The sequence below is a fragment of the Python bivittatus genome, unplaced genomic scaffold (assembly GCF_059951505.1).
Source record: "Python bivittatus isolate LINGU-HERP-01145 unplaced genomic scaffold, Pbiv_v1 ctg000480_np1212, whole genome shotgun sequence".
Classification (NCBI taxonomy): Eukaryota; Metazoa; Chordata; class Lepidosauria; order Squamata; family Pythonidae; genus Python; species Python bivittatus.
In genome coordinates this window covers 195459-207905 of record NW_028277075.1, presented here as the reverse complement: position 1 = coordinate 207905, position 12447 = coordinate 195459, and the positions used below count along the sequence as shown (strand labels likewise).

General features: G+C 39.8%; 1 protein-coding gene across 6 annotated transcripts in view; it reads left to right on the top strand.

Moving 5' to 3' along the window:
• The window catches only part of PPP4R4 (protein phosphatase 4 regulatory subunit 4), a 106919-nt gene that overhangs the window by 43897 nt on the left and 50575 nt on the right, over nucleotides 1-12447 (top strand). For all 6 annotated transcript variants that reach the window (XM_088145199.1, XM_088145201.1, XM_088145200.1 and 3 more), the window contains 3 exons: nucleotides 3559-3632; nucleotides 8243-8349; nucleotides 11584-11691. In XM_088145199.1, coding sequence (XP_088001325.1) covers nucleotides 3559-3632; nucleotides 8243-8349; nucleotides 11584-11691 — 289 coding nt within the window. The remainder of the gene's footprint in view (nucleotides 1-3558; nucleotides 3633-8242; nucleotides 8350-11583; nucleotides 11692-12447) is intronic.

Genomic DNA, 12447 nt, shown 5'->3' with positions numbered 1-12447 from the left:
TCCAGATCGGACTGGCTCACCGTTAGGAAGTCTTCTTAGATTCTCACATCTCTTGCTTAAGAAACAGATAACAGTTGTGACCAACAGATCTTTTGCACAGCTCAATCTTTTGCACTAATTGTGATCTTTCCTTGATTTTGTGTTACTGATTGTTATATTTACCTTATCTGTTTTTAACCCAAGTTACAGATTTCAGGAATTGTAAAACACTTAATTGTTTGGATTGGAGTGGCCTATAAACTTTGTAAATAAATGAACAAGTAATCTGTAATCCATGGGCCATAATATCTGTTACAATTGTAGCATTCACACTGCCCCCCTCACCCCAAATAGGTCTATAGTTGGAATACATACAGTGGGGCAAAAAGGTATTTAGTCAGCCACCAATTGTGCAAGTTCTCCCACTTAAAAAGATGAGAGAGGCCTGTAATTTTCATCATAGGTATACCTCAACTATGAGAGACAAAATGGGGAAAAAAATCCAGAAAATCACATTGTCTGATTTTTAAAGAATTTATTTGCAAATCATGGTGGAAAATAAGTATTTGGTCAATATCAAAAGTTCATCTCAATACTTTGTTATATATCCTTTGTTGGCAATGACAGAGGTCAAACGTTTTCTGTAAGTCTTCACAAGGTTTTCACACACTCTTGCTGGTATTTTGGCCCATTCCTCCATGCAGATCTCCTCTAGAGCAGTGATGTTTTGGGGCTGTTGCTGGGCAACACAGACTTTCAACTCCCTCCAAAGGTTTTCCATGGGGTTGAGATCTGGAGACTGGCTAGGCCACTCCAGGACCTTGAAATGCTTCTTACGAAGCTACTCCTTCGTTGCCCGGGCAGTGTGTTTGGGATCATTGTCATGCTGAAAGACCCAGCCACGTTTCATCTTCAATGCCCTTGCTGATGGAAGGAGGTGTTCACTCAAAATCTCACGATACATGGCCCCATTCATTCTTTCCTTTACACAGATCAGTCGTCCTGGTCCCTTTGCAGAAAAACAGCCCCAAAGCATGATGTTTCCACCCCCATGCTTCACAGTAAGCATGGTGTTCTTTGGATGCAACTCAGCATTTTCTCTCCTCCAAACACAGCGAGTTGAGTTTAGACCAAAACGTTCTACTTTGGTTTCATCTGACCATATGACATTCTCCCAGTCCTCTTCTGGATCATCCAAATGCTCTCTAGCAAACTTCAGACGGGCCCAGACATGTACTGGCTTAAGCAGGGGGACACATCTGGCACTGCAGGATTTGAGTCCCTGGCGGCGTAGTGTGTTACTGATGCTAGCCTTTGTTACTTTGGTCCCAGCTCTCTGCAGGTCATTCACTAGGTCCCCCCATATGGTTCTGGGATTTTTGCTCACCGTTCTTGTGATCATTTTGACCCCACGGGGTGAGATCTTGCATGGAGCCCCAGATCAAGGGAGATTATCAGTGGTCTTGTATGTCTTCCATTTTCTAATTATTGCTCCCACAGTTGATTTCTTCACACCAAGCTGCTTGCCTATTGCAGATTCAGTCTTCCCAGCCTGGTGCAGGTCTACAATTTTGTTTCTGGTGTCCTTCAACAACTCTTTAGTCTTGGCCATAGTGGAGTTTGGAGTGTGACTGTTTGACGTTGTGGACAGGTGTCTTTTATACTGATAACAAGGTCAAACAGGTGCCATTACTACAGGTAACAGGTGGAGGACAGAGGAGCCTCTTAAAGAAGTAGTTACAGGTCTGTGAGAGCCAGACATCTTGCTTGTTTGTAGGTGACCAAATACTTATTTTCCACCATGATTTGCAAATAAATTCTTTAAAAATCAGACAATGTGATTTTCTGGATTTTTTTTTCTCATTTTGTCTCTCATAGTTGAGGTATACCTATGATGAAAATTACAGGCCTCTCTCATCTTTTTAAGTGGGAGAACTTGCACAATTGGTGGCTGACTAAATACTTTTTTGCCCCACTGTAGTAGGATCTTTATGCACTTTAGAAATACTGCAATGTTTGCCTCACTGAAGCTGAGGAATAGGCATCTCTTTGAAAATTCTTTACATATGCTTATAGTAAAATACAAAATAAGAACCTCAAATACTTTTTATCAGGATCAGTTGGAAAACGCTTGGAGCCTATCCCAATTTTATAGATTCAATTATTATTTATTTATATATATATATCACATTAGGATAGGATAGGATAGGATAATAACTTTATTGTCATTATATATACTAAGTACATAATAAAATGAAATTCCGTTGCAGTTGGCTCACAATCAGACACTAAAAGTACAATCAAGATATCGTAATTACTATAAAATATACATTCTATACACAATGACATTTACTCAATATAGCCACTCATCTCACACAAAGCAACTCTGGGTGGAGTACAACAATTGAATAAAATAACAAATAGATCAAAGCAATCATTATAAAAGATAAAAAAGTGATTATTAAAATGCAACATTATCAAAAAGTTTTAAAAATTTAAAATTTAAAATATACAAACCCCATGAAGAGAGCACTATATCAATCATAGTGGAGCCATCTAAAAATGTCTCTGGTTCCCAGAGACCCCCAGGCCTGATGACATAACCATGTCTTGAGGGACTTCTTAAATGACAGCAGGGAAGGGGTGAGCCTAACTTCAGGTGGGAGAATGTTCCACAAGGTGGGAGTCACAGCAGAGAAGGCCTGCCTCTTGGGACCCACCAAATGCATGTCCCACTGGAACACATAGCATATCTTCCCTGTCAGATGTAATGGGACAGGCTGATGTGATCAGGTGGAGGCAGTCCCTCAGATAACCCAGCCCGATGCCATGAAAAGCTTTAAAGGACAAAACCCACACCTTGAATTGGACTCAGAAGTAAACTGGCAGCCAATGCAGCTCGCGAAGCAAAAGTGTAACATGTGCTCTTCTAGGAGCAGACATAACTGCCAGAGCTGCCACATTCTGCACCAGTTGAAGCTTCCAGATGCTCTTCAAGGGAAGCCCCGTTACAAGAGAGTAAGCAGGCATACAATGGGGAATACACATCAAAAGGAATGCGGTGGCGCCAGCAGCCCAATGTATTCCCCATTGTGTGCCTGCTTATTCTCTTGTAATCCCTTCTTCAATCTCTCCTGTCTGCAAGTGGGGGAGGGAAGAAAAACAAACAGGTCAGGCCCAGGACAACACTTACTGACTGTAATGGTAATCACATGACTGAGGGACACTGCAAAGGTCGTAAATGCAGGCATTAGTCATAAAGTTGTTTTTTCAGCACTGGTATAACTTCGGTTGCTGAACAAGGCAGTTGGTAAGTGAGGTCTACCTGTGTTCCTAGGTAAGTTCAGTCTAGCCTTTTATTTCCAATTAAATTTGGTGAGATGTAGTTCCAGCCAAATTGCTACAGATTTGAACTGTTAAATTATATTTTAGCATATTCACTTCTATAATGTGTAACATATATTTGTTTTAGTGTTATTGTTGGCACTTAAGAACATTGTTAATTGAAGTCATAGTTTAAAATAGTTTTATAGGACAAGTATGTGATGTTTATATCTATAGTTCATTTGTACCTCACAGGTGTCAGTAATGCTTGGCTGGACACTCTCCTTGCTGCAATAGAAGCTCTTCCAAAAGAAACTATTAGACATGAGGTAATACTGTTTTCCCATGATATTAGTGGGTAGATAGATTGTGACTTACAGTTATGGTTCAGTTTCCATTTAGAATTAGATTTGACCTTCATGTTTTAGTATATGAAAGCTTTTACCCATTGTTTTAGTTACAATGATCTCCAGAATTTGGAATTTGCTTGTAAATTTTCAGGGTAGGGAGAAAATATTTGACTGCCATCAAGAAGAACAAAAATATATGGAAATCTTTCCCTGTGCTTTATGAATGTTGAGAATAAAGAGTAAATAACTATAAGATATAAGTTATAAGAATTTAGATGAGTATTACTCAAACTTGTAACTTATTAAAATATACTTTTATATTTCTTTTTTTCTTATCTTGAAGTATTAAGTAAGCAAATTTCCTAATATTTATTGTAGATAGAAGTGGAATGTGCCATGTTATATTGGATGCCTAGCAGAAATGAAAAATATTGCCGTATTGTATATCCTAATTTCTCAAATTAGGAAACCCCTTTTTGCAGCTCCAAAGAATGTCTTTGAATTAATTTTCAGTTGCAGCATGACTATAATTCTTCATGATATTTAGACCTGGAGAAGGTATTCTATGAAAGATTTTTCCAAAAGTTAATAAGAATTGGACAGGAGGAAAAAATTGTTGTAGGAGACATGAATGGAGTGCTAGATCCATGCTTAGACAAATAATCTCAAGGGGGAAAAAAGGTGGACAGCTCCCAAGAAAGGTTTTTTAGTATGTCAATATATTGGCTTTGACTAATGCTTGGAGATTAAATTTCAGCATTTTTTTTTAGAATGGCGACTAGGTTGGTAGGTCTTGTAGCTGTGGGATTTTTATGTAGTTTTAGGATGTGATGGAGGTTAGGGTTAGGTTTTAAGGTTTGGATGTTGTTTTTTTGGAGGATCCCCCTGATCATCTTTCCAGGAGTCTGATGGTTGTGGCTTTGGTGCTGGTGGTTTTGGACTCTTAATGGAAAGGGACTGTTGGGACCTTGGCCTGGCTCCCCAGTTGCCTTTGACAGACGGGACTGCTCTTGGAACGTGTGCTGGTTACTGGGTGTCCAAGGAGAGGCAACTATGTTGAAGCTGGAATGGAGAGTGCTGATAGTGCAGCAGTGCTGCAATTGGAACTACCGCTCAGCTGAGGACTTGCATGGCTGCCGAGCAGCTGTTTGGTGGAGTGCTATCTGTGGTGGCACCACAGCAGTACCTTTCATTCAACATCTTTTGGGGCTGAACATGTGGTGAAGTCTGCAGCGGTGAGGAGCAGCAGTGACTGGGCTGGAGCTGGCAGTGTGGGAAAGGCAGCAGCACTGTGAGAGGAGCTGCTAGCCAGCCATTGGGGAAGGCTTTCACATGGCTGCTTATTCATGCACCTTGTATGGAGGCCCTGAAGAAGATTCTCCACCATGTGGATGGCCTATTATTCAGCCTGAGGTGATTGGCTTCCATGATGACTGGCGGGTGAGCAATTTGGCTTGTCTCAGTTGGCCCTTGGTCACTTGGAAGGGTGAAGATAGACAAGGCTGCCATCGATTGGTTCGAATGGAAGCTGGCTGGAAGGTTTCAGCGGACTCCAGCCGGTGTTCTGTGGCTGCAGTGACGGACCTGGACTGTGGGAGCCATCTTGCCACTTTGGTGCCTTTGTGTCTAGAAGGGGAAGGCAGCCATTGCATCTCTTCCAAGTCCCAAAGGGATCTGATACAACCGATGTGGCCAGAGCCGCTGGGACCAACAAGGCTGCAGGAATTTGCAGCTCTTTGAAGGCTAGGAGGAGCTGAAACTGAAGTGGGGAGGGGGATTGTAATGGGGGTGAAGATGAATTGGAGGCTACAGTGTTGGGGAAAGGTCTGGGACTTGAGCCATTACTTTTTCTCCCTGGGTGGGAGACGGAAGGGGGAGTAGTGGCTTGTCTTAGCCTGGTGAGGTTGTAGTTGGTCCCCCCTGCTTCTGGTGAGAGCAGAGGGAGGGTGGTATCTGAGATTTTGGATGAGTGGACAGGTGGCTAGTTCAGGGGCCCTAAGTGCGTGGTCGTAAGTGCCCTGGGACCAACCTACCAGCTGTGTGGAAAGATTTACAGGTGGTTGTATATGGAACCCTTGGTGACTGGGGGGGGGGGCAAAAGGACAGGGGAAGGGGCAGTCTGGGGAGCCAGAGATGGGATAGGACTACATTGGTGACAGACAAAGGGAGATATGGAGGGAGGCAAAGGGCGGGCTGCACACAGGGAGTATAGAAGCAATGTCTTGTATCTATCCTGTGCTCCAGCCTCCTGCCTACATCCCTGGTTAGCAGTTAGTATGCTGGTGATGCTGGACACTGGCTGGTGTTGCTTAATGTCAGGTTGGCCTCTAATAAAGCCCACCTCATCTGAGATCTGATCCCAGATGAGAGGGCTGACCTGGTGTGTATTACCTAGATCTGGCTGAGCAAAGAGGATGGAATGCCCCTCTCTGAAATGTGTCCCAATGTACAACAGGCCCCAATTCTTCTCACCTTTAGGAAAGCTGTTAAGACCTGGCTCTTCCTTCATGCGATAGGGGCCAGTTGAACGGGAGTTTCCCTGTGATTATTTTGTTGTATGCTTGGTCACCATTTTATATTTTGTATTTATATATTGTCTGTTTATTGTTACATGGTTTCCTTTGTTTTTTCTTCTTTTTGATATGTTTATGTCGTATGCTGCCCAAAGTCAAACTGTTTGAGTTGGGCAGCCTTATAAATCTTAAAAGTGAATAAATTAATTAATTTTTAAAAATCCAAAACCAAGAGAGTAAATTTTTTTTCAGCAAAACACCAAACGTATTCAAGAATTGATACGTGCTAGATTTCAGACTCTCACACCATCTTTCAAAGAAGTACAGATTTCCTCAGTGACATATGCAGATCATGCTCCAATTTTAATATCTTGGTTTCAGAAGTTACTTCTAGATGGAGGATGAATGGTATGATGCTACTTAAAGAAAATGTACTGCATAAATGTGAAGAAGAATTATTTTAAAAAAAATAAACATGACACAGGGATGTCAGAGACAACTATATGGAAACCAGTAAAGCTTATTTGAGAGGAATCTTAATAAGGCTTGCAGCAAATCAGAAAAAAAGAACATAATAGAGGGCAATCACAATTAGAACAGTAAATAAAGGAATTAGAACAGATTCATAAAACCAATCCAGATTGACAAGCACTGAAAGTGTTAAATAAAAGTAAGCAACATTTAGATTTATTAGAAGTGGCAGAACTTCAAAAGATAAAATATGACTTCTGGCATATCAAATCAGAAAAAAAAGAAGGCTGGTTGAGACAGAAAGAAGGCTATAGAGAGAGAAAGCAAACTTATTATATATAAGATTGGTAATAACAGAAGAACTTACATTTTTTAAGGAATTATATTCCAGGCATAAAACTGACAAATGAAATTTAAAAACATATATTATAAACTCAGAGCTTAAAAAATTTACTAAAGAATGTGGACAAATCTTAAGCAAATTAATAAGAATTTAAGAGATTAAAGAAGCAGTAAAGAAAATTAAAATTAGTAAATTGCCAGGCCCAGAAGTGCTGATGGCTCTGTTACAAAAAGGTAGAAGAGGAACTAGTGGAACTCCTATTGAAAACGATGAATGAAAGGCAAACAAGAAAAACAATACCGAAGACTTGGGAAGAGGCATATGTAATGTTAATACACAAAGAAGGGAAATAACTCAAAGAAACCTCAGCCATATGGGCCAATTTCTTTACTGAATGGCAATTACATATTAGCCTTGCCTATCAATCAAGCAGTAAACATATGCTAATCAAAGAACTTCCAGAGGAGCAAAACAAAACCCCCACCCCCACCAGCACTGGCAAGGCAGGCCACAGGACATAAATAGAGAGCAAACCACATCCCATTTTATCACTGAAGATGTTACCTAGCCAGGTAATGAAATGTTTGCAAGAAAAGAACCAAGCTCAGAGAACCTCAAGGACTCCACAGTATGAAGAAGTGCATTCCCGAAACTATACATGCAGATCAGACAGTTACATTCCAAAAAGGAAAATGAAAGATAACAGCAGATTTATTATAATGCACTAGAATTCATCAACGTTAACAAAAGGAAAGTAGCCGTAATATTTTTAGACATGGAAAAAGCCTTTGATGATTTGGAATGGACTTTCTTTTTTTTTTTTACCAGAGGTCTTAAACAAATGAGTCCTGGAGAATTCAAAACTTGGGTGGAAAGCACATATCAACAACAAAGATTAGTGAATGGAACAATACTTAGAATTCTTATACCAAGAATAAGATTCAAACTTTTACAGGACTTAAAGGACTTTTACCATTGTTCTGGATCCCAGAGTATGAATTTTGAATTTATCTTAGTGGTTTTACCAACTTGACTTTTATGCTACAGATTATATTTTTCTGACATGGAAAAATTTTATAAATTGTATCAAATGTAGCCTATAATTTCAAGTATAGTGTGAGTCTTGCTGCAAGGATGATTTGGAAAGCTGATATTAATAGAAGTTTTAGCATGCAAAGTAGTTCTTAATGCATATTTTTGTTGCTTTACTTTTATTTCTCTATTTTTAGAATTGTCTGAATTTCTTCTCTGTTCTCCTATAGATCCTGAACCCTCTTGTTTCCAAGGCACAGCTTTCTCAAACACTTCAGTCTCGCCTGGTTAGTTGTAAAATCTTGGGGAAATTAGCTAACAAGTTTGAAGCTCATATGTGAGTAGCTTGTGTGTGTTTCAGATGTCCTAATGAATAAGTGGTCTACAAAGGAAACAAGGTGACCTCGTTTTGCTGCTGTAGAAAAGAATGCTATTTTCAGCTATTGACAAACTGTATATTATGCAGTGTTCTTAAGACACAATCCATGAAGCTCTGTTGGTGAGCAGCATCTTTTTCTCTAAATGGGAATAACTGAGCCTACAGAGCAAGTGTAGGTCCTGAATTATATCCTTTATAAAAGGATAAGTATTTCCTACCACTTCAGCTACAATCTTTGTCCTCCACAGTGTCATTTCAGCAAATTTTATTCCTATTTCCATGATTTGCCTTACTAGCTGCCATTTTAGCTTTTTTATGTTGTTTTGTTTGGAATTGTTTCTAAATTTGTTGTCACGACTGGTATACCATGTCAGATAATGTGGGATATACAATGTTTGCATCCCATACAGAATGAAAGCAATTTCAGTAACAGTCAACTTCATTTTTGTTCAGAAGTACCACCTTGTTTGCTCCTATAAAGGTACTGGATTTGTTTGCCTGTCTTTTAGTTTCAAAGAATCAAATAATGATGGTATAACTCAGAATACAATTTATATTAGGCTTGAGATTTATTAATGTTCAAGGTGGGTTCATTGTGATATTGTTCATTTTCTTCAGAACTTGTATTGCTGTGTTAATAGACTTATGGTATGTTCCATTTTGGATATTTTATGGGGATATGGCAGATATTAAAAATAAGCTTAACGAATGGATCTTGAACACATTTTCTTCTTTTTGGCTAGATATGAATTTATTTTATTTTTACCTTGCTATGGAGACAGCCTCACCCCCATTTTTTGAGAACTCTCAGGTGAATAGCCTGGGAATAAAGGCAAAGTGCCCATCCATTTTTTTTTTTTTACCAGTGATAGTCTATATAACCTAAATGACTAGATTTCTTGACTCCTCCCTTTTTTTTTCCTTGTGTGCCCAAGGGAAAGAAGAAAATATGGCTCAAATATGATTTGACTTCAGGATGATGCCAAGTTGCCAGTCAGATTTTGCTTTGTGATGATACCATGAAAGCAGAGTCCAAAGAATGCTTGCCTTCATCCTGATGCCAATGAAAAGAAAGCCATGAACAGACAGCAAATGAGGGAGAACAAAGCGAGCCATAAAGAAACAGGTTTTCAAAATATATTTTGTCTTCCCAAGAATCTTCTGTTGGTTCCAAAACAAATGGTATGTTTGAAAGCATTTAGTTCAACACTTAGTAATACCTTGATTTTCTAGAAGATTTTGTTCAGATCAGTCTGGACTGAAAAGATGCAGTTCAGGTTGTATCTTTTCTGTTGCCTGTTTGCAAATTTAGAATTTTTTATGTGTTTCCTATTTATTTAACTACTTATACAGTGGGGCAAAAAAGTATTTAGTCAGCCACCAATTGTGCAAGTTCTCCCACTTAAAAAGATGAGAGAGGCCTGTAATTTTCATCATAGGTATACCTCAACTATGAGAGACAAAATGAGAAAAAAAAATCCAGAAAATCACATTGTCTGATTTTTAAAGAATTTATTTGCAAATCATGGTGGAAAATAAGTATTTGGTCACCTACAAACAAGCAAGATGTCTGGCTCTCACAGACCTGTAACTACTTCTTTAAGAGGCTCCTCTGTCTTCCACCTGTTACCTGTAGTAATGGCACCTGTTTGACCTTGTTATCAGTATAAAAGACACCTGTCCACAACGTCAAATAATCACACTCCAAACTCCACTATGGCCAAGACTAAAGAGTTGTTGAAGGACACCAGAAACAAAATTGTAGACCTGCACCAGGCTGGGAAGACTGAATCTGCAATAGGCAAGCAGCTTGGTGTGAAGAAATCAACTGTGGGAGCAATAATTAGAAAATGGAAGACATACAAGACCACTGATAATCTCCCTTGATCTGGGGCTCCATGCAAGATCTCACCCTGTGGGGTCAAAATGATCACAAGAACGGTGAGCAAAAATCCCAGAACCATATGGGGGGACCTAGTGAATGACCTGCAGAGAGCTGGGACCAAAGTAACAAAGGCTAGCATCAGTAACACACTACGCCGCCAGGGACTCAAATCCTGCAGTGCCAGATGTGTCCCTCTGCTTAAGCCAGTACATGTCCGGGCCCGTCTGAAGTTTGCTAGAGAGCATTTGGATGATCCAGAAGAGGACTGGGAGAATGTCATATGGTCAGATGAAACCAAAGTAGAACGTTTTGGTCTAAACTCAACTCGCTGTGTTTGGAGGAGAGAAAATGCTGAGTTGCATCCAAAGAACACCATGCCTACTGTGAAGCATGGGGTGGAAACATCATGCTTTGGGGCTGTTTTTCTGCAAAGGGACCAGGACGACTGATCTGTGTAAAGGAAAGAATGAATGGGGCCATGTATCGTGAGATTTTGAGTGAACACCTCCTTCCATCAGCAAGGGCATTGAAGATGAAACGTGGCTGGGTCTTTCAGCATGACAATGATCCCAAACACACCGCCCGGGCAACGAAGGAGTGGCTTCGTAAGAAGCATTTCAAGGTCCTGGAGTGGCCTAGCCAGTCTCCAGATCTCAACCCCATGGAAAACCTTTGGAGGGAGTTGAAAGTCTGTGTTGCCCAGCAACAGCCCCAAAACATCACTGCTCTAGAGGAGATCTGCATGGAGGAATGGGCCAAAATACCAGCAAGAGTGTGTGAAAACCTTGTGAAGACTTACAGAAAACGTTTGACCTCTGTCATTGCCAACAAAGGATATATAACAAAGTATTGAGATGAACTTTTGATATTGACCAAATACTTATTTTCCACCATGATTTGCAAATAAATTCTTTAAAAATCAGACAATGTGATTTTCTGGATTTTTTTCCCCATTTTGTCTCTCATAGTTGAGGTATACCTATGATGAAAATTACAGGCCTCTCTCATCTTTTTAAGTGGGAGAACTTGCACAATTGGTGGCTGACTAAATACCTTTTTGCCCCACTGTATATCATTAATTACTCTAAAGTAATTAGAGTTTGTAGTCCTGTTTATTTGGTAACATTTGTGCTTCCAGTATTTCATTATTAAATATTATTATGATGTTATAGAGATCTATACGTTCTTCACATTTGAGAAGTGTAAATTATCTTTTACATGTAACGTGCTGCTTTTTATACAAATACAAAAAAGGCTGTGAGAGCCTTTTCTTTCAATTAAAATGTATGTAACTCTTTCCTTTTTAGCATTAAGAGAGAAATCCTTCCACTGGTAAAATCCCTTTGTCAGGATGTAGAATATGAAGTTCGTTCCTACATGTGTCGGCAGCTAGAGCTAATTGCTCAAGGAATAGGGTGAGAAAAGCTTGATAATTATTTATACAGTGTAAATAATTCCAATGAATAACAGTATTGATTTGCAGTAGATCACACTATTTCTAATCAGATTGATTTAATATGTTAGGGTGATGTCATATAATGCAAGTTTCCAAATCAATGACTCCAATGACAAGTGATTTCCTTGTATGAACAACCAACATGTATCAGATCTGTTAGGCAAAAACTTTCTTATTACTGCCAAGCATGCTTTTTCTTAATGGCAATTGTTAATAAATTCATGTTTGAATCCTGGTCTATTTCTCTTACAGCGAAGAGTAATGTGACATAATGATCAGAATGTCTGAGAAAATCTAGATTCAGATTCTCACTAAGCACCCTTGTGCACTTTCCCTGACTCACACCGCACCACTCCTGCACCCCCTCGCACCCTCACGCATCCTTCCTCGTACCCTTGTACATTTTCCCCAACCCTTCCCCACATCCCTGCACACCCTTTTGTTCCCTCCCTCACCCAACAGCAGCCATTCCCCCACCTGCTGGCCTGGGACTTGCAACTTCCTGCCAAATTCCCCACTGACTTTAGTTGTGGGAAGCCGGCGGGAAGTTGCCTCACCTAACAATCGTGGGATTCAGTTAACTATGGAAACCAGGACAGCAGGGATTGCTGTCACTAAGTGATGCAGTCACACTTTACTACCGCATTGCTTAGTGATGGAAATTTTGGTCCCAATTACCATTATAAGTTGAAGACTATCTATATAGTAAACACCT